The 22,183-nt window shown below is 40.7% G+C and overlaps 2 protein-coding genes across 2 annotated transcripts; both read right to left on the bottom strand.

Moving 5' to 3' along the window:
- Positions 1-684: 684 nt before the first annotated feature.
- On the bottom strand, positions 685-13,005 carry LOC124190511 (integrin alpha-9-like). Its single transcript, XM_046583206.1, is given in 36 exon segments — positions 685-1,727; positions 1,820-2,315; positions 3,240-3,352; positions 3,425-3,563; positions 3,628-3,724; positions 3,801-3,971; positions 4,033-4,150; positions 4,220-4,339; positions 4,419-4,515; positions 4,578-4,744; positions 4,825-5,044; positions 5,104-5,257; positions 5,334-5,517; positions 5,581-5,761; positions 5,763-5,973; positions 6,034-6,234; positions 6,294-6,627; positions 6,698-6,786; positions 6,857-7,055; positions 7,169-7,266; positions 7,330-7,459; positions 7,552-7,652; positions 7,719-7,855; positions 9,642-9,838; positions 9,912-10,055; positions 10,118-10,344; positions 10,407-10,614; positions 10,690-10,867; positions 10,939-11,077; positions 11,163-11,319; positions 11,382-11,489; positions 11,557-11,783; positions 11,861-12,027; positions 12,097-12,223; positions 12,304-12,515; positions 12,836-13,005. Coding segments are annotated over 34 exon segments (5,451 nt in total). The 5' UTR covers positions 12,503-12,515; positions 12,836-13,005; the 3' UTR covers positions 685-1,727; positions 1,820-2,203.
- Positions 13,006-15,255: 2,250 nt separating this feature from the next.
- LOC124190495 (bromodomain adjacent to zinc finger domain protein 2B-like) lies at positions 15,256-20,739 on the bottom strand. The gene is made up of 11 exons (XM_046583174.1): positions 20,453-20,739; positions 20,037-20,172; positions 19,673-19,804; positions 19,460-19,549; positions 19,218-19,331; positions 18,592-19,122; positions 17,970-18,511; positions 17,766-17,895; positions 16,975-17,695; positions 16,737-16,882; positions 15,256-16,341 (listed from the first exon to the last, which is right to left on the bottom strand). Exons 2-11 carry the CDS (start codon positions 20,163-20,165, stop codon positions 15,613-15,615), a joined length of 3,264 nt encoding a protein of 1,087 aa, XP_046439130.1. The 5' UTR covers positions 20,166-20,172; positions 20,453-20,739; the 3' UTR covers positions 15,256-15,612.
- Positions 20,740-22,183: the final 1,444 nt, after the last annotated feature.

The following is a 22,183-nucleotide window of genomic DNA, read 5'->3' on the forward strand; positions in this document are numbered from 1 at the left end:
TGATTGAATCCCGTGTACAGAGACCTCTAATGCCTGCTCAGTAGTGAGAGCACGGACGTTAAACGTTGCTAGGAAACCTCTTGTGCCGGTTGTTATGGAGATGCCAGACAGCCAGAGAGCCAGGTTTCACAGAAATATTCGCTTTCACTCTACCGTGCCCCCTTTTATATGTTTTTATATCCATTATAATATATCCTGGCCTCGAGAAGAAATACAGTTCCTTCGTTTGAAAATTGACACCCAATGCGCCATAATATCGTAAGAAAAAAGTGCAGATTGAGTGCTCTTTGTCGGGAGTTTTAGTATATGTTGTCGTCGTTTCGGGACGTGGGCAACCAACCCCATTTTCTCCATTGCACATACGACAGCAGTCGCGAGAAAAAGCGATCGATTTCAGTTTCTTTTTACTCTCTTTTCTTTTTTGTCGTCGAGATCTGCAGTTTCTTTGTGCTTTCTCCAAAGGCCACGATACGCCATGATAAACTTCCCGGACTCGGCGATATTTTCCAGGTGAAAGGAGACTGAAAGTACATCCCCCGGCTGCCGTAGTCATGACAGCAAAGACGTGATCAATTCACGAGAAGAAAGGGGGATACAAAAAAAAAGAAGAAAAACTGCCACTTTCTGTTTGATCAGGCGTCGTATTATGCGCAAGATATGACACTCTGCCACTCGGGTTTTGTGTAGCGTTTAACGAGACTTTGTATTTCATGAAGGGGGGAAAACAAGAATTCTTTATCGTCATTATCTAAACTTGTTAGCAAAATAAATAGTTTTGAATTTCCCCGAGAAACACGTTTACATGCGTCACGTTCCGCATCTTGTCGCCCGCTCGCCGATGAAATCCCGAGAAAACAGATTGACATCACCTTGGATACGCCGGAATACGTGGGCAATCTCACTATTTAAGATATTCTTTAATTAATGATTTTTCTTCTTCTTGTGTTTTGTCTGGTATTCTTCTTTCTTTCAACTGCTGTGCGCGGCGGAAAGTTCGTGTTATCCAGTCGACCGAGACAGGAATTCGTTGGATTCATGTTTTGTTTTGTCTGGCCGTTATACAAAATCGACTGCGGCAAGCGGATCGGAATTCGGAACTCAGCGCGTAGTAGATGAGCGGATTACAGGCAGTAATCAACAGTTGAATGGTCCGGATGTAAAGAAGTATTGTCATCCATCCGTGACAAACGTTGGCCAGCTCAGTATGACTGCAGATGTAGTTGAATGTCAGGAAGAGTCCTATCGTTCCATTGCTGATCAGAACCGGAAGAGAAATGACGAAGTAGTAAAATCCGGCCTCCAATTCTAGCCGACTGGCCCGGGTCCTTTCCGTCGTTGATGTGCTGTACTGCTGCGAGGTCGTCGTAACTATGCACTTGGAATCGACTGCCAATTCCTTCTTGAATTCCGGCTGCTGGGTTCTTGTATTAGTGTGCTGGTATTTGACTTGAAACAGATGCCGATCTGTCCGTCTTAGATTGGGATGAGCACGGTAGAGCTGCTTCACGTGGCTGTACGTCAGCACTTGCAAAACGATCCCTATCAGCGACGAGGCCATCACTGTTATGCCCAACAGAAATAATTTCCAGGACGACAAGCCATTTCCGGGCATAAAATAAGCAGATTTCTCCTCAAGACAATTGGCCACTACTAAACAGACCAAGACGACAAAACCAATCAGTATGAAGGCTAGAACAACCACTCGGTTGGTCACGTTATCCTTGTGCCTGTGAAAAATCAAATAAAAAATAATTAAATATCGAATTATTTCAACAGGTTTAGTTATGCAATTTTCAAATTTAAATGACTTTTTTTTTACCACAGGTAACAGGACACGGCCAGGTAACGCTCGACGGCGATAATAGTGTAACCAAGAGAGAAAAAGGCGAAAGGAGTTCCTTTGAAGAAAACGAGAAATGTGTAGGCTGGTCGAGTTGGGTATGCCGCTGATAACATTTCGATGGCTGCCAGGAGATTGACAAACATTGCCATCACCGTGACAGCCACCCAGCAGGTGTGTCTGGGGTGTCGCAGCCGTCGGCATTTAGCGAAAACGAATAGAACAATCAGATTCGACGGCAAGCCGCAACAGACGCAGACGATCCGGGCGATCAAGAGAAAGCGGCTGGGTAGTTGCGGAATGGTGAACTCATCTTCGTTGTTGTTTGAGTTCTCCCAGTCCGAATCTTCCCCGCTGCTGTAGTTACTGCTGTTCATTTCCTACTAAAGGAATGTAGACGACTAGGGCCGCGTCATCGAACCGTACCCTTTTGAGGCGAAAAAAGTGGTGATTCGGTGATCCAGCGCCGACCACGCTGGCCACAGAAAAACAAGAACTTAAGGTCACGGGTTGTTTAGATTACCAAGCCTTTCAGCACATGCGCTGAACTGCGAGAAAAACAACTTTTTCTTTCTTTTTTGCTTCTGATCAGTCTTGCCGCAATTTAATCATATTAGTTTTATGATTCTATATCCCCCTGTCCAACGATCACCACGAGTATCTCCTGTCCTTATTCTTAATTAAAAATTTAATTCGAACCCCCCAGCAGCCATTCCCCTGACACAACTTGCGTTCGCGGCAGGTTCCACTATAGGGGGTTTATTGAAACCTGATGAAAACGCAGATCAATCTCATGGGTGAGAGGGGAGGGTGGTTGATCATCTTGTTGACACTCGCAGCCTCTTTTCTCTTTCAAAATACTTTTGATGGAGCCCAAGTCGTTAGAGGATCAGATCCAATAGAATCGCGAATCCCTGCGCCACAAAATGTTTCATACCTGATGACATTGCCCGTCGCGAAACGCATTAATCTTGTTTCTCAGCTGTCAAGTCTTAAAAATTAATTTCATCAACACATCATTTTTTATCAAAAAATATACCGGTTCGAAGAAGACGGATGAGTGAAACCCATCTTCTAAGACTCAACTTTTGTAAAGGCTACTAAACTACTAGTGATGTATAAGAGAAAATTGTAAAGGTAGATTCAAGAATCAACATGACTAGCAATTTCAAGAAAGGTCTATAAAATGACTCAGTTTGAGATATTAAAGTTAGTTTAAAATTCTATTACGAAGAACAGAGTTTTATGAGTTTTAGCGATTCAACGCAAATGAAGAGATGAAATGTTCAAGAAAATGAGATTGTTTATAAATACCACTGAATCATGCTGGTAATTTCACCAGGAAAGACCAAAAGTCCATCCAATTCTACAAAACTAATAGGATTACTATGTTCCTCACGCATTCGGTTGCGGCTCCGTGTCCGTTCCCTCGCTGTTCCCGTCTCCTGGGGTTGTAGTTTCCTCCATCAGGCCGCCGTCTTGCGGATAGCGTTGGCGCTTGAAAAAGCCCATCTGCGCGAAACAATTTCATATTGATAACGAATGTAAGCATAAGAAGATGAAGCTCATAAATTCCAGAAATACCTTGTGCAGTCCAACGACCATCAGACTCAAAAGAATAATACCGGCAAGGACAGCTAGAACAATAATCCAAGAGGCAACAGCCAATGTTCCTGGTGGCCCTTGTGGAAGGAAGTACGTCGTGGCAATTGCAACGTCGGGTCTAGAAAATTTTGCCAAAAATTTAGGAAGAAGAAATTAAACATTTTTTTAAAATTTAAACTAACTTGTGACCGTAGGGTTGTGGAACATTAGCCGGTTGTCGAATGACAACCCGTGCTGCGCTAGACAAAATGAAGACATCCTCGTTGACCATGAAGGAAACTAAGAAATAATAAAAGAAAAGAAACATTATTCGAGTAATATCGGATGATTACAATTAAGAATCGGGCATCAATACAAATATTCTGAAGAAGAAGAGTTCCAGTCAAAGAAATCCTGATGGGAGACTCAGTTGATAGCGGACCGAATGCTGAGCAAACATACTTTACGCAATTGGCGTTTGGAGTATTGAAACAATCGATAAATGCGGTTCGGTTAGCTACCAGTCCGAATTTAAACGGAGGTTGGACTAGCAGAAAAAAAAAATGTTTAAAACATCTTCAGACTAAAAATCACTTTTTCTACAATACTTTTAACAGTTGGACTGGAATTAATAAATTCGCGGAACCTCTGGATGTCGTCTATCGATTGACCTGAATTATAATCTAAACGGCAGACAGTATTGCGCAGCCCTCCCTTTTGCGTTGCCTGGAAACATTGCATTCAATAAAATGTCAAAACAGATTTGCCAAAGAAAGAGAGTTATCGATTTCATACATCAATGGAAATGCTTGGGAGCTCGACGACGGGTAGCGTCACTCCTTGCGTACTAAAGACGCTATTAGGGATTAAGATTTCGATTTCTACTTCTGCAGCACTGGGTAGAACGTTCCGCACCTACGTTTCATATTTGAGGTAGGCGTAAACGAATTATTATTCAAATCACATTTAATGAGGGGGACGGGGGGAGAAGTACCTCATAAAGATGCTTAAAAATTATTCGATCTTTAAGTCCAGCCGAAACTTTCGTTTCGTTGGACCGCTGATATGTTTGCTGTTCCTCCACGGAATTTCTGTAAAAGACGAAATTTAATAAAGTTATATCATTTTCAATAAACTGATTTGATTCGTCTACCCTAAGATTTCCACGTCAATGGCGGTTCTTAAAGGTATGGTCAGATTAAATAGCGGCTGCCTGCCCATGGCTGCAACACCATTCATCCTGGCCTCGACGACGACGTTCAGAACATCGCTACCACCACTCGGGACGGACATCAAATCCAGTTCAAACTCCATCCTTTCCTAGTATTGTTGCAATCACGGAAAAAGGTAAGAATCAACTCCTTGAGACTTGAGTGAAGGAAACACTAGAGATATAGTACGGTTTTAGCTCGTTTAAGAGGATTGACACGCAGTTGACACGAATAGATTAATTCTTCTGAAGAAGCAAAGCTAGGCTTTTGGCACAAATCAGCTGGAGTGCGTTTCAGATTGGTGTAACTCGGCAGTTGAATGTCTAACGTTGTCAGATAGGAAGGTTCGCCATGGTTTACCAACCTCACTTCAAATGAAATCGTGCTTTTGGATCCAATGACCAGCTCTCTGGAGGAAATAGGCTTAATGACTTGAAGGGCTTCACTAAATAGAAATATTGTACTGACTTGAGATTGGAGATGAAATTCGCCTCTACTTCCAAGTCTTCTTTGCAGATGTTGTCGGCACCGCATTCGGAAGTGAAAGCGGCAGATTCTTCAATGTAGTTTTTTTCCGTTTTATCTATCACAGGGCAAGTAGCGCAGAATGTATCCTTCATTTCTGTTCAGGAAAAAAACAATCATATTCGATCAATTGTAAGTAATTTATTCAATAATATTTTGGTGAGAGCCCAAACCAGTTTTCCGTATGCCAGTGCCGCCTGTAATAAGGATATGTTGAGATCCGACTGGGTCCTTTTTTAAAGGTTCATCCTTCATGGGAATACACGTGTTATTTATCGGACGGCCATCCCCCAGTAATTTCCCCGTCAAACGGAAGATTGCCGGACGTGAAAAATCTTGGCTGTAATAAGGTGTTTTCTTTTGATACAGAAAAATAAAACGAATGAAACTTGAATTGTGAATGCTGTAATTTTAAAATACCGCCACGTTGAGTTTGAAACGTTGGCACGACGGAAATCCAGATTTAAGAATGCCAGTATAATTGAATGGCTGCTGTTGACTACCAGTCGTACCGTCTATATCTAAAATCAGTCTAGGCTGGTTGACGTATTCAGCATCAAAGTGAAAATTATAACCAACACCTAAAAAGAATGAATCAATCAAACGTTCTGATTCGTTATTGATAATATTATGTAATACAAATCTGTGGGATGGTGAATTTTGATTCGAAGGAACTACAAACTCTCAAAAAGACCGAGCCTCCGTCCGGATCAATCAAGCTGTTTTCGGCTCTTATTGTCAATGCTAATTGGATAACAGGGCTGGAGCGGAACACAATAGCGTGACCGGACATGAAACTCCCCACTGCAAGATCTTTACGGATCAAATTGAATCGTCATTTCGCAATTATTGTACAAAATTTAAAATAAATACCTGGATAACTATTTCCGTCCATATCGGCAGCGACGAGACTAATACCAAATCCTTTGAGGTTGTTCAATGGAAATACAAAGTCTGCAGCCGCGATTCGCTGCCAATATCCAGTCTCCGGATGACGGTGAATATCGTACATACCGCCAAGGTAGATGTAAACAGCTCCTTTATCGTTCTCGTAAGGTGCTCCAATAACAACATCTGTTAGAAAATGGTAAAATGACTTTTCTACTCGTTCGATTTGAAATCATCGATCATACCGTTGAATCCATCGCGATTGATATCACCCACAGAAGCCATGGTTGTACCGAAGCGGGCGTCTTTAGCTTTACTGCCAAACAGTGCTGGCGATCTCTCCAAATTGTCATTTCGATTCAGGTAGAAATAAACTTTTCCTTCGTCTCCGGTTCGATCCCCTAATTCTGGTTGAAGACTATGCTGTGGCGCACCGACCAATAATTCCGCTTTCCCATCACCAGTCAAATCAACCGCCAAAACCGAAGCACCGAAATATTCGCCCAATTGTGTACCATTTAGTTCTAGTCGGATGTTAAGCTGGGAATCCTGACCAGGAAAGAAATCAAATAACAAAACCTAGCAACAAAGAAGAACAATTAATAATGGCTTTATTAGGCATACACGCAGCAATTAGTTAATTACATACTTTGCCTTTCATTCCAGCAGCCCGTGGAGCTCCTGATACGTAGAGCAATTTGCCATCATTAAAAAAGATTCCAGAGTGAACCGAATATCCTGCGTTGAATACCTTTGATCATTTTTAATTCCTTACAATTATTGGAACAAATGTGTGTTTTTTAATTACCGAAATAATCGTTGGGTTCTAGTACGCTTATCTTGGCTGAGTTCGAGACCAAGGTGTCACCAAACTCGATGATATCCTGCGTATCTTGTCGCTTTCTTCTACTAGGCACACCGGAAGGATTGTCTGGAGAGTAATCACTAACACGAATTACAGCACCCGTCCACTTGAAAACTCCAGGAGCCCCAATAATCATTTCCTCCTATTAAACAATTTAATTTAAAAAAAAATCAAGAAAAAACAAAAACAAAATAACAATAACAAACCAACAGTTGACATGATATCTGATCGAATGAAAGTTATAACATTTCTTACGATTTTATCTTTTTTAAGAGCCATGTGAACGGAAAAGCCGGACTGTCCGTACGCGTAATTGTAGGTACCGTTTCGGTCATTCCCAATTACTTGTTGCTCTATAAATTAAAATTAAAATTAAAATTACAGACTACTACTTTGAAACCGGTGTCCATCTTTACCTTTAGAAACAATAGGCAGAACCTTGACGAAATCCTTGTTCTCAGAAACTTGATGGTTATTCCAATAACAGGCACCATTCATGTAATGCTCAGTGGACGATAGACTGTTCGACCATCGGTAACCACAAACCTTAATTTTTAAAATGAATCGAGAAAAAGATCACGTATCGGTGAATAAAACGAGACAAGAATAAAAGAATTTTTAAAAATTTAAATGTTTACTGCAACGCGGCCAGTTGAAGGATTGTTGACGGCCATGGCACCGCCTAACCATCCGTAATCCTTGCGATCTTTATACAATCTATCACGATTGAATTGCGATGCTAAATTCAGTATGTAAAAGAGTTTTATTCACAATACCGTTTTACCGCTATTTTCATAAAAATTACCTTCACTTTCGACAATCAAGGGTTGGCACTGATCACGATTCGGATTTCCCAGAAGACATCGGTAGACTTGACCTGGTTCTTTTAAGTTCGCATGACTAGGAAAAGTAGAATTGGCCCTAGGTGCTCCCACCAACAACCTGAGACAATAGGCAATTATTTCTCTAAATAACGTGAATGGTGAATCTTTCTCTGAGCTTCACCATTTAGCCGAATTGTGGGCGTTATCTTTTTGATTGAACAGGAACTGCAACGAATATCCAAAATAAGATTCTCTAGCATTCTGGCCAGCAGTGGGATCTTCGTAAACGAGAGGATGGACCGTATCAATGTTGAAACTTGAGACGAGTCCCACCACGAAACACATCATCACCCATAGAAACAAAAGTGCTGAGAACTTACAACTTCCACTATTGAAATCTAAAACACAATACAAATAAACGTAATTTTGTTAAGATTTAACTATAGGCTAATTAACGGAAACTTACGACCCATGACGAGTTCAAGGAGGCACGCGCTGGGAGACAAGTAGACCCGCAAGTTTCTTGGGTCCTTCTCAGTCAAATTTCAAGACGAAAGGAAACTTGGACAGAGATTTCCGTTTGTTCTAGGAAACACCTCCTAGTGTTGCACCACTCACACATCTTTTCCTACCCTTGGTAAATGCACTATAGTTTTTCTTCCGTTTTTCTTGGAACCCAGCCATTTCACTACTTCGAAAAGCAGTCAAACATCTTGAATATAATTTGAGCATCTTTGCATTTTACCATTCCTGTAAGAATGTAAATTGTTTCAAGAAAATTGTTGGAAAAAAATATCGATCATGAATCAGAAAATTCAAGTTTTCAAAATAAATGGTGATTATAGAAACAGGAAATCGGAAGTGGTTGGCGGCAAAGACTGGTGTGGTAAGAAGAAAAGAGTGTGAAAATCAGATTCGTCATTGCAGGAAGTTAAACAACAGGCGTTTGAAATGAAAATTACTCGATTTTCACACAAGATTCATTCTAACTATTTCAAAATTCTACTCCGTAATCGCTATTTTCAAAGAAATTCAGAAGATGATTAAAATATTTCGTTATAGATGCTGGGATTTTCCGTCACCATCTCCCTCTACTCTAAAATGAGAAAAAAAAAGGAAATAATAAAAATAATAATAAAAAGACATAAATAAAAGAATTTAAACAAAAGGAAAAATAAACTTTACCTTTGGAGCGACATTACTCTAAACAACTATTTACCAATGTTTACAAATTCCATTTGAGGAATTCTACACCGAGAATTGTACATGAACAACTTACCAAAACACAGACAATGTAAATAGAATCATTCCTTATGTTGCTTTACCTTGTTTTATTACAAGCAACTATATAACTCCATGGACAGAACGAGAAATACAGCCTGATCGAAGAGGGGAAAGACGGTTCACATCTGAGAATTCATTTGGATAGTTGTCAGATGGACGACGAGTAAACGAAGAACATATAATAATAATATAGACTGTCACATGATCGGCGACTAGGATTCGTCTAAAAAAAATTCTAAGCTTGCTTGATCAACTAGCGCGCTTAAAACGCTGCTGGAATCCATGCAAGATTATCCAGAGCAGATCAAGTGTCCTTTTGACTCAATTACTATATAAGGTACTAGTTATCGGGGGTCAAGAAAGATTTGTCAAAACGGTCGAGTTCCCCGACCAAATAATTGGCTTTGTTGCGCAAGACTTTGGCGGAGGAAGCTACTTCATCCAGTGAGCGCAACTCTGTTTCGAGTTGTTTGATATCGCCTTGCATATCGTTCATCGTACCGTCAACAAGGTGACACAATCGTGCAAAAGTGCTGGATAGTTCCCTAGTAAGGAATAAACAAACATTTTGAATTACAGGATTGCACTTGTAACTACTACTATAAAAAAAAAATGCTTACTGTTGAACTTGATGGCTGCAATTGGCTGATGTTAAATCTACTATGAGGCGCAGTTTCCGGGTGGCGTGATCAACGTACTGTCTTTTGAAAGTGCGCTCCTTGGCTTTGTTTGTCCAAGTAAGTCGTTCGTAAAGGTAAAGGCCACCATAAATAACTCCCGATGCAAAGATCAATCGCCAGCCTACAGTTTTCATCAGCTGTCGAATATCAACACAATAGTTTAGAAAATGGAGTTTAACTTTTTCTAGTAATCAAGAAAAATGCGCTTACAAATCCTGCAGCTAACAGTCCTCCCACTGTTCCTTGAGAGGTGACGGAGGCTATGGCGATTCGTGAAAGAAAAGACCAATCTTCATTCGCTTGTGGAATAAGCTGCCCGGATTGACCAAGTTGACTCCCCATGGGACGTGGAATCTGAAATATTTAAATACGAATAAAAAATTGAATAAAAGAAAGATAGATTTGTCTAAGTTTACTGATTCTGTGTAGTTGCTGATCACCCATGGAGCAATTTTGCCCTTGCCCGTAAAGCGTTGGATCATAGAGGTGATGCCATACGAAAAACGGAATTCAATGTCTTCAGAGAAGTCGGCGCACAAATTATCGCAGTTGAGCCGATATAGAACTTCGAATGGCTCGCGGCGCGGTATCATACCTAGCCCAACTTGTTTTTTCTCAGAAGGCAGCATAGACGTAACGCGTTCTAGAAAAAAAATTTCGCGTTAATTAATCAAAATATGAAGAAGACATACTGCAGTTGGTTACCAATCATCTCTTTCTGTGATTGGTCCATGTTGAGCGCTAGTGCCGTAGAGAGTCTCGCACGCAAATTACTTCCGAGGCAAGCTTCCACGTGATTGTGAAGCTCCTTTTTGTAGACTTGTAATACAAGGGACTCTGAGTGAAAGGGAGCGTGAAATTCATCTACCAACACGGAGAGACGGCGAATTTCATCATTCAGAGCTTTGGATACCTACAAACAATTGAAACCATACAAATAAATAAATCTTTCTATACTGGATGTGGAACATTTTTTTGTTCGTCGTACTTTATGCTCCACTTCTTCGACCATTTTGCAAATTTTGTCTTTCATCTCCACAGTCACTAATTGAAGCTGCTTTTCAGTAAAGTCGAGATGATCTAACACTTCGCGTCGACTCTGGCTTTTAGCTGCTCTCTTGGTACTAGCTCGTTCCAAAAGTATTTCCATAACGTTTCGTGTATCACTTAAATTAAATTAAAAGAAATTTGAAACATAAAATTGAAATCATTTGATCAAAGTTCTTTAATTTCTTACCCAACAATTGCTTTTCCACGTTTAGTATGCTGATCGAACTTGGTTCGAACCGCTGATTTCGAAATACACTCTTCAAATTTCCTTTCGAAATCTTGAAACTCAAAATAACGCCCATGAAAGCCATCAGTAACTATTCCGGCTAAAACAACGAAAAATAGTTGAAATAAAATAAAATGATGGAAGAAAAAGAAAAATAAATAAATAAATGTCTTATTTAAACTTACTGTTCATGGGCAACCCTTTAAACTCGTTAATTCTAGCTTGAAGAACTTCTTTTGCCGACACAAAGAACACTCTCTGCTCTGCTTCCGTTCGAGTTCCGCAAACCTTTAACTCGTCAACTAGGAAATCTACAGTACGTAGCAAATGCTGCCTCCTTACCTAAATCATATAAACAAACGTTAAGATGCACATCAATAAAACGAAACTGAAAATAGTTTTACCTCTTCGAGGTATTCAGGCTCCGACGCCGAAGCGTCCCAGCGATTGTTTAATACGAAAACGTTGGGTTTTGATAACCGGGCGGAAACTTTGAAAAAGAAATTCTTTTCCTAAAATAAAAATATCGAAGCTTGTAAAATATTTTGTAATATGGTACACGTCTATGGGAAAACAAACCGTCAACATCAGTGTAGACTCTGAATTTGCAACTAATACGAATACGTCTGCGTCTAGACAATGTCGGTCAATCCACGAGTCCAAATTGGGTGATACATCTATGCCAGGTGAATCGACCAATACAACATCATCACGCAGAAGAGGACATTTATCAGTCGGCCAATAGACTCGTACTAAGGCCGAATCACCAAGCGAACCGGTGCACAATGAATGAGCCAACTGGGAAACTATATAAGAAAGAATGACAATAATATTAAATTGTGTGAAATGGTCAAAGTTAGCAAGGATAGATTAAATCTCTTACCAGATTTTACATTTTTTCTTTCGGCGGAGTCTTCTGAAATCAGGTATGATTCGTCATTTTCCGATTTTTCAACTTGGATGAAACAGTTAGTGGTATGTCCAATACCAGAAGGAAGTATCCGTTCTCTTAACATAGAATTAATGACCGTGCTTTTCCCATTGCTCGTCCTATTAGACATAACAACAAAACAATTAAAAGTTTGTTATTCGAATTCATTTACTACGGATAAATTTTACCTTCCAAAAAATGCCACCTTCATGTGGTCGCGGGAAAGTACTTCTCGGATACCCTTGACCTTCTCTACATGGCTGTTAACCACCAATAACTCTTCTTTGGTGATTAAGTCGCTGTCGTTAGGCAGAACTATGTCATATTAATGTAAAATTGGATGTGTTAAACAGAATCTCATTGAATAGTAAAATTCAATAAATATCAAGTATTACCTAAAAGAAATTTGCACGAATCATTGACATATTGTTCCACTTCACCATAAATGTCATTAATTCTTTTCTTTGCACGCACAAATATTTGAAGAGGAGATTGTATTGCTGTTGTGGGTGATATGGATAAACTATTGTTAGCTGGAGATCCATTGACTCCAATGACAACAGAAGAAGAACGTTGAATTAGTCCCGACATCATGAAGGAAAATGATCTAAAATCAGATGATAAACTTAGCTTAATGATAAATAATATTTAAAACAATTTTGCCTAATACAGACAACAAATGATATATTCTACTAATTTGTTCAAGAAAATAAACTGTTTTTGTCTTCCAACATATAGACATTCGTGCACATATTTCATGAATGTTCCTCAGCTCTGACCACATGGTCTTTATCTGTGATTTTCTACTCCAAGCAGTGTAATAAAAATAACAGTAAAGTATGAATCAGACCTTGAAACCTCAGACAACCCTGATATCTGCGGATTTTATTTGCTACAATGAAGTTCATACATCAAAAGTGAACTCACCATACAACTAGAAAACTTTTTGAACTTTTAGAAAACAAAACTAAAAGAAAACAATAATATCCCACGAATTTAGAAATTAACCCACAATTGTTATAATTCGTTCAGACAGTCCGTGCATTCCTCTAAAGAACCTCTGGATTTCAAGCGTCTGCTGTGAATCCTGTTTTGCCCCTGAGTTGAAACACAGAGATTGACATGTTTCCTCAAAATTTGTCATTAAATATCCGAATAAAAACTATTAACTATAAATGCAATAGAAATTTTATTTCAATAAAATGGTATGCTACTTTGTTTATCCAAATTTATTTAAATGTTTCTAACATGATGGCTTATTTCCTGAAACTGGCAACTGAGAAAATCCCCCGCGAATTTTAAAAATGTATTTTTTTCCCCGTGATCTTTATTATGAAGTTTTACATTAGGATTGTTGTCGTTAGTTAGTGTGTAGAATAGAAAAAAAATATGTATTTAAAAAAATGTATTAAAAAAAAGTATTAACTTCACATTCACAGCGAAGCTGTACCCGAGGACCTTGTACACCAAAAGGCTAAATAAGCCCACCTTGACTCAACAAGCGCACTCCCACCACTATCGTAAAAATATTCCTCGTGAAAAAATTACATAAGGCTAGTTTAAAACATTAAATCTTGAATTTCCATGCGTATATTGTTCGTTCGCGCTGGTGCCTCTGACGCTGGTTCTTATTGGCCCGGTAGGCTTGGTGCTTACTGCTGGTGCTACTGCTTGGTGCTTACTGGAGATATGGTTCACGGCGGTTGCTCTTAATGGCCTAGTGGAAGCATCTAAGCTGGTGTCTCACAAAGATGTATGTTTAAATTTAACTGAATCTTCGTCTCGGTGGTTCCCCCTTTATTAATTTCACATCTATTTTCGTTTATTTTATCTAGACGTATGCAACTAGTCATCGTTGGCAACACTTGTTGACCATCAATCCTCCCCTGACCATAGTAATGGAACGGTTTCATTAGGGTAGCAGGAAATTTGTCGTCGATCGCTCGATTTCGGCGCCCCCATTTTAATAAATCTGATGTTTACATCCCGGCGTGTTCTGATTGGGTGCAAGAAAGAAAAAAGAAATTGGTCTGCTTCGCGTTTGTTTCGTCGTGTTTCCACGCGAAAATCATTCGTCTTTTTCAACCCCCACCAGCCCAAAAAATTTTTGGTCATTCACTCACACCTTTCAACTCTTCATTCTTCTTCGTGCAAAAGTTAGGCGTCAAGCTTATCCAATCCGGTTGCCGATCGATTTTACGTTCGAAGCTTTATTTTATTTTATTTTTTCGTTTGGTTACTGTCGGAAAATTTCGTGATTTTCACTTTCGTTTTTTTTTTTTTTTCTTTTCTTAAATCGCCTGGAACTTCGCGAGCGGTTTTTTTTCCTCTTGATCGCCGTGATCGACTGCAATTTTTTGTTTCTTCTTTTCCCTCCCATATTCAAATTTTTTTTTTAAAGAATTTTTGGGGGGTTTTGTGTGTGTGTGTTGGAATCTCGTCGACACGCCGAGGTCGGCGCCGTCGGGACGACACACAGAAAGTGACGGTGGTGAAAACACTTTTTTTATTTTATTTAAAATATAAAAAAAATAAAATAAATATAAGCCTAAAGTCCAACTTAACACTAGGTTCACTCATTGGACGGGCTAACGTTACTAGGCTACGTTACCTATATACTGATGACTTAAGAATGACATATCATAGTGAACGTGAATAGCCTAGTGGTTAGAGCGTCTGGAAAAAGAAAGAATGATGTAGACTTAGTATGCTTTCCCATGTGTTCAACTGTCAGTATGGTGTGACCGGCACGTACGAGTCTCAAATGTACGCACTCTAATTTATGAGAGAATCGAGGAGGAAAGGCGGTGAGGGGTACATGCGAGTCAGGATTACGTGTGTTTGGACGTGGCGGGCAGCACTGAATGTGGGTCATGCCTGTACTTGCTATCGAATTGAATTTGATCGAAATACAGAGTGTGGGCATACTAAAAATTTACCACAGGAAAAAACGTTCGGTTTTTATTTATTATTTCAGATTCAGATTTCAGATTAAAAAAAAACATTACAAGATAAATATTTTTCAAATACATATTTTCCAAATTATATCCGTTTTATATAATAAGCCTATTAGAAAATAACGGGGACGGATCTGAGATGTTTATCCATGTCAGTGTTCAAAACCATGCAAACGCAAAACTTTTTTTTCAACTTTTAATTAATTTTATATTATTAATTATTGGGACTATAACAATACTATAACAAAAACAATTTTTTTGTCGATTTCTACGCCGTCAGGAGCAGGCGTGAAACCTTATGGAGAATTCCTACAGGGTCGCCGGTCGCTTTACCATAGTCTCTATCACTCTGCCACGGAATTTTAAAAAATATAAATATGTTAAACAAAGATATTTTGATTATTTATCAGACAAGAGAACATTTCGAAAACTGTTAACATTTTAAAGAAATTTTTGAATGAAAGATGTCAAGACGAAAATACATACAAAAATACAAGCAAATCGAATAAAGAAGAACGAATAGTGTTTGCATTGCGTATATAGATACGCATAACCGTATTTTCCGAAAGGGTGTGAGTTTGGTCAGGATGCGAATGTAAAATTTAAATGCATGGGACAAATAAATTATGGCAAGTGATGCTCACTTGGTGGGCAAATTTTTTAAATACAAACGTCACGTGTCTTTTACATGTGTCTTTTTTTAAGTATAAAGGGAAGACGGAGAGACAATAGTGGGCTTTGGCATTTTTAGGGTAGCATCTTTATGGTAGCTTTGTTACGGCACTCGTAACAGAACCAGTCGCCAACTGGGATGTTATCCATGGGTGGCCGGAAGCAGTAGGTATGGTAACCTTTGTTACATCCGTCGCATAACAACAGTTGGTCCTCTTTATCGCCACTGTGGCAAAATTGGCAGCTGGCCTTCACGATCGATTTGTCCCAGGCCACGGATGTTTCCAGAACGTAAAAGCACATGGAGACCTGGGCGGCCGTTTCGCAGCGTTTGACGGCCTCTCGCCATGTCAGCAGGGCTTTGGGCGGCTCGCTGGACGGGCAAGAGCCGGACAGGACGCTCTGAACCAGATCGCTTTTGCTCTGACCGAGAGGAGCTTTCAGGTAACGACGTTCGATGGCCAGTTCGACGCTCAACAGCCTTTCTTTGGCCAGCTGTATGGGGTTAACTCTTTCGTCTTCGTCATCGTCATCATCAGACGACGTGTCTCCGGGCGTGCGGATTTTCAAATTCATCTCAGAAGTGGCCCGGGCGGGCAATTTCCAGCGTTTCCCTTTGACTTGCATGCTGGCAGAGGCCACGCGATCTTCCAGGGCTTCGATCTGTTCCAGCAGGAGAATGTCACCCCGCAGAGACGTCTCTCTCGACCACGAACCTTCCGCATCCGGCAAAGCGGCTCCGCCCACCAGTTTGACCTCGTCGGCGTTGCGCAGTTCCTTCAGCAGCAAATGTTCGGGATTGCCCTAGATGACGAAACAACGTTCAAAAGTTGAAAATGCGAAACCCGACAACTTTCAATTGTCTTCTTAATGATTCTAGTGGCAGAAGTTGAAGCCATTAGGGACAAGACGCAGCCATTAAACACAAGGTGCACTCGTGCAAACGCAAAAACGCAAAACGGCGGAGATGAAAACCAAAACTTACATGGCCGTGATGGTCCTTTTCCGTATGCTGACGGACGAAGAACAGACAATGAGAAACAGAATGACAGAAACAAAACAAAGCTATACCTAAGTGGCCTGCCATCTTTACCAACTTATTTTCTCTTAAAAAACGGGGCGAGACGGGACGGGGGGTTGAAAGAAGCAATCAAAAAAGAAACAGTGAGGAAAGAGGACTCAAATTTAAAATGGATTACCTTCAAACACGATTCGCGAGCTAAGTCCATAAATCGTGTCAACATCCAGCTGAGCTCCTTCTCGCGAACGCCTCGAGGATGTAGCGATTCGACGTAAGTTTTGACTTGTTCCGGATCGACGATCCGCCACCAGCCACGGGTCATTTCTGCAATAAGTTAAATTTATGGCGTCATTTTAGTGACGGGTTCTTTGTTTAATAATGATAAAAAGTAAAACAACAAAATAGATGTGACTAACCTTCCGGAATAGGTTGCATTATAATTTCCTCAGCCTCTTCCTTGGCCGCTTCTTCTTTCTTTGAGACACGACCTTCACCTTCGTCTTCGGCGTCCGAGCCGAAACGATCCTTGCCCTGGTTGGCGGATGAATGGCCATCGCATGGACTGTGGGGGAAGAGGCTGAACCACAGAGCCGGAAGAGCTTCCTGTGCCCCTTCTTCCTTTTTCAGAACGACCTCGGCTGTGACTGGTATCATTCCCTTGTTTTCTTCACTCTTGACAGCGGTGGCCGTCGTTGCTTCTTCGACCAACTCCGTTTTAACGGCCGGTTGGTCCACTTCCATTGGTTCCTGAAGACTAGGAGTTTCTTTATCTTCTGGTTCAATTTTTGGCACAGGCAGAGTCGGTTTAGGCTCATCAGAGATCGGCTCGCTTTTGACTGGTGGGAATTCCGGCATGGGCTCGTCGCCGTTGCGCTGAGGGCCGATTGGAGGGGCGGGTTTGCCGTCCCAGGTGCCCAGTAGCCCGGCGTTGGCTTCTCCGGACTCTAGAGCTTCGAGGTAGACGCCGCCAGCGTGCGGCAAGATCCACAAACGTCGCCGGAAGCGATCCTGGCCCATATTGAGCGCTCGCAATTGCAAATCGGACAAGGCTAACTGAGTCAACATTTGGGCACTTTGCCGGCCTAAACGTTCAATCTTCCGTTTCAACTCCTCCACAGGAAGATTTTCCTCTTCACCCTGTTAATTAATGAAGGATTTTTAAGTTTTTGGTTGCCCATTATTTATTCAACGGTGAAATATTTTTTACCTCATCGCCTTGATCTGCATTGTCGTCGGCTTCACCCCCACTGTCTGCATCCGCCTCTTCCGGAATGCGATGCTTTTTAGAATGAAGCGTTTTGAGCTTCTCGATTTTCATGTCCACGATCCAGTGATCTCTGTTAAACATTAAAAAAAAAATGAAATTGCAAACTTGAAAGTAATTAACTTTGGTAAATAATAAATGTCGTACCTATTGGCCGTGTTCTGAACCTCGATGGCACCTTCGATTTGACCAATGACGGCCTTGTTCTGGAGTAATTCGTTGACCATAAATCCCAAAATGGCCGCCTTTTGGGTGGGATTGAGTGAAAGGAAAGGCTTGCGTTTAAGCCACTCGGACATGAGGAAGGCCTCCGTGTCGGGGTATTCACCGGCGGCCAGCTTCAGAGGGCTGGACGTGATCTTGTCAGAGGCCGGCATTTTCACGTCGCCCAATCCGTTGGCTTCCAAGTAGATGCCCAATATCTCGCTAACGTTGGTCGTCGTAATGTCGGTCTGCTTCAGCATCTGTCCCAAAAGGGTCGTGTAAATGTTGGGATGCGGAATGCCCGGATCTTCAACGCAATAAACCAGCAAGTGTGTCATGACCAAAAGCAGTTCCTCCTCGGCTTCGCTGTCGTAGAGCAGGGCTCTCTGGAGACAGTCCAGCGACGGCAGACTCTCCATGTCAAAGCCCAGCGTTTCGCCGAACGTGTGAAGGAACTCGTAGACCATCAGGATGTCTGCCAGGGCCTGAACCATCAACCGTGATGGATTAGTTTGGGGTGAAGGGGAAGATTTGGGAAATTAAGATGAATCAAGTTGGTATATACCTGTCCGGCCAGCTTGAGGTTGGTGATGCGCGGAATGTCGGGTAAAGGCTTGTGATCCATGAAAGAAAGGTCTTCAGTGGGGCTACACTGGTCGCCCCACGATTCTAGCTCACGTCGACGTTCTTCCATCTTCATCTCCCGTTTCTCGGCTTTCAACTCCTCGCGTCGTCGCTCGCGATCCTCGTAGCGCTCCAGGGTTTCCACATCATCAATAGCTGTTTTTGTCTTCATTCGACGTCCACGTGGCTTGCTTTCCTTCCACTCCGGTGCTATTTCTTTCCCTCGCGATGAATTTGCAACCACTTCTTCCTTGGCCTTCCGCTTGACAGAGACAGACTTCCTTTGCTCATCTTGACTTGCTTTGAGATTTAGAATCTCCTCTTTCAAAACATTTTGTCGTTTTTCTAGTTCAAATTTTCGCTCGTAAAGTTCTCCTAAATAGGTTTTCAGTGCATCCGTATATTCGATATTGGCTTTTATCGCTTCAAGCAAATGACTGGTTTGCATGTTCGACTCTTGGTCAACGCCATCCTAGATAGAGTAAAAAGAATAAAGGTACACATTTTGAACATGCTGACACCACCATTTAAAATGTTGATATAGTTTAAGAGAAAAAGTTTCTCTACCTCGACTAAAACGTCATCAAATGTAGGACCTTTCTGACGTTGTGCTTCAAAGAGCTCAAAATCCAATTGTTGAATGTTGACAAGGTCACGGTAATCGTACTTGGAGAACACATCCTAGAGAAATATACAACAAAATATTAATATATCGATCGATGTGGGACACATTTTGCACACGATTCTCAAACTTTTTTAGGCATATAAATACGATACATTTTTAAAATCCGTAACTCGAGTATTCTTACCTCATCACCGTCAACACTTTCCGAGAAAGTCGGTACATATTGGAGATCCACATCGAGATTCAAACCCAAATTCGATTCTTCAAATTCAATCTAAAGAAAATATTCAATAAAATATCCATAAATTGTATAGAAATGAGAGAGTCATTTCACAAATTATTCTCAAACGCTTTCAACATAATTAGAACAATACATTATACACAAGTTAAAAGTTACTTCTTCAAGTCCAATTGCAGGGACCGTCTGCCCAATTGGGGGATCCTGATACAAATCTCCTTTTGTACTCTCTGCTGAATTGCCATCAAACAGGAAGCTCTCCAATTCCAACAACACGTCACCATTCAACACCTTAAAAAATATTCAATATAAAAACAATTTGTTATCAATACATTACTGCAGACCTCATTCTGGAACACTTTTGCATCTACTAGAACAACTTTGAAACACACATGCTACATTCCTGTTTGGAGTGTTTGACTATAGGTTACAACTTCGGCAGCTGCAAAAGGAGCATCCACACAGTACTGCAATACCAGTCTAAATATACTTACAATCAGAAGATTGTCTCAACTGTAATTACCTCATCTGGGTTCTCCTGTCCATGGATTAACAAACACAGAGTACGGTCTATAAGTATTTCTGTGTCGTCTAAGGTTTCCACTGTGAAAATTTCATCTGGATTGAAGGGTAAGTCGCAGACGTCCTCCATCTTCAGTCTAAACCAGAATAAATAATTTAACATAGGAGACAAAAGTAAGTAGAAAAAAATAAACTACTAGGCATGATCATAAGCACAAACCCCACATAACAAGAATCCTCTTTAGTCTAAGGACAAAGCACAACAGACTTATTGCTCAGCTGGCAAGATTGTTGGCAAACCTTATTGACCAGAAGTGTGAAAGAAACTGAAACTGGGTGTTCCCTCTTAAACTTACACCCCAGAAATGGAAAAAAAATAAGACCTGAATCACTGGAAAACAACAAATCTTTACTTACAAAACTTGCTGGCTAAAATTTAGCACCAGCTAGCACTTAAGACACGCAAAAAATTCTTCACACACCAGAAAGAATGCTCAATGTCTAACTCCAATTTATCATAGAAAATGAAATTCCGGCAAACTCTGAATGCAACACAATCCTCTGAAGTTCAAACTACCATGAAACTACGTTAAAATATGAATATAAAAAACGCAATTGAAAGTTGAAACGTTGGTTGAGTTGTGTGTGTGGTGTGGGCTAAACGCCTAAACCATGGCCTACTTAACTGCTAGGCCGACGTTCGAGCTATATCCCCTTAGTGTAACTTTTTACACCCCATCCCCCTTCGTTCGTCCCCCAGCCGGTACACAGCACCTCTAGCGGTCAGATCATGCTTGAATGGATATTTACTATCCTTGCTGGAAATCTGACCGCTAGAGGTGCTGTGTACCGTCCAGTTTTAAAGAAGGGGATGGGGGGGGGGGGAAAGTTACACTAAGGGGATATAGCTCGAACGCCGGCCTAGCAGTTAAGTAGGCCATGGGCCCATGGCTAAACAAAGTGCCAGCAATTTCATTTTGATCATCACTCACCAGATGTTTTTCTTTTTTCATAGCTTCATGACGTCGTGAATTAGAGATATTCCGTCTGATAATAGAATCAATAAAATCATGTTTTTTTTTAATGAATTAGCAATATGAAGATCCGTTTTATCCAGCAGCGGTTTATTTTCTCACACGATTTTGGATGTAACACGAAAACACTCGCGAAAACAAAATAATATTTGTTTTGTTTTTTTTCCGTTTGGAGAAAATAAAACGGTTTGTATATAATTGTCGTCTATTTAATGGGCCTATAATCCGCTGTGGGAGTGTCCGTGGATAAACTTTTGCGTGTGAGGTTTCACCTGACGTGTCCATTTAGCGCTATAAGCTTTTATTTGATACATAGCGGTTCCCCATCAGCAGCCAAAGAGAAGAAAAAAAAATATGCTGCATGGAAATAGACAATGGCGCTCGTGCTAATGCCCATAGTATATCAAAATCTATATAGACCCCGATGTGTTTACAGCTCGGACCTATATACACAGCACGCATAAAGACATTACCCACATATTGTGGCTAATAATCTTGACAGAGAAATAAATGCGGATCTAGGTAGCTATATCTCTCTATATACCAAAATATATAAGTTATTAAACAATATTTAAACAATATCTGCGGATGTTAGTCGGCCGGCAATAACACACGCCCTCCTTCTGGCTCTACTGCTGTGGGTCATGGGTGCCACCCCTCCTTTTTCGCTGCATCGCACGAGTCATGACACGAATTATACGCGTTTATCACGGAATTAAAGACTATATATTTAGCTATCATGGTTTTAATCCATTCCTTTTTTCTTCCGCATCTCTTATCATACCGCACGCCCACGCTATTTGAAATAGACATAATATACCTTGTAATATATACAGTTGGAATATAAAAATATCCGCACACAACCGGCCAGCCGGAAATGATCGCCGACGTTCGCGCCAAGCCAGCAACTTGTTCGTGCACGCAACAATAACCGCAAAAATAAAAATAAATACACGCCTTTTTCTTATTAGATGATGATGATTTTTTTTCTTTTTGAGAATTTTCTGATTGAATTAAACAATTTCGTTACGATTTTTGGACGACATTTGCTGTCAATAATTTTAAAGAGATTTCGAAAGGGTGATGTAAAAGTTAGAATGGCCATATAGAGTTA

The sequence above is a fragment of the Daphnia pulex genome, chromosome 3 (genome assembly GCF_021134715.1).
Source record: "Daphnia pulex isolate KAP4 chromosome 3, ASM2113471v1".
NCBI classification, from domain to species: domain Eukaryota; kingdom Metazoa; phylum Arthropoda; class Branchiopoda; order Diplostraca; family Daphniidae; genus Daphnia; species Daphnia pulex.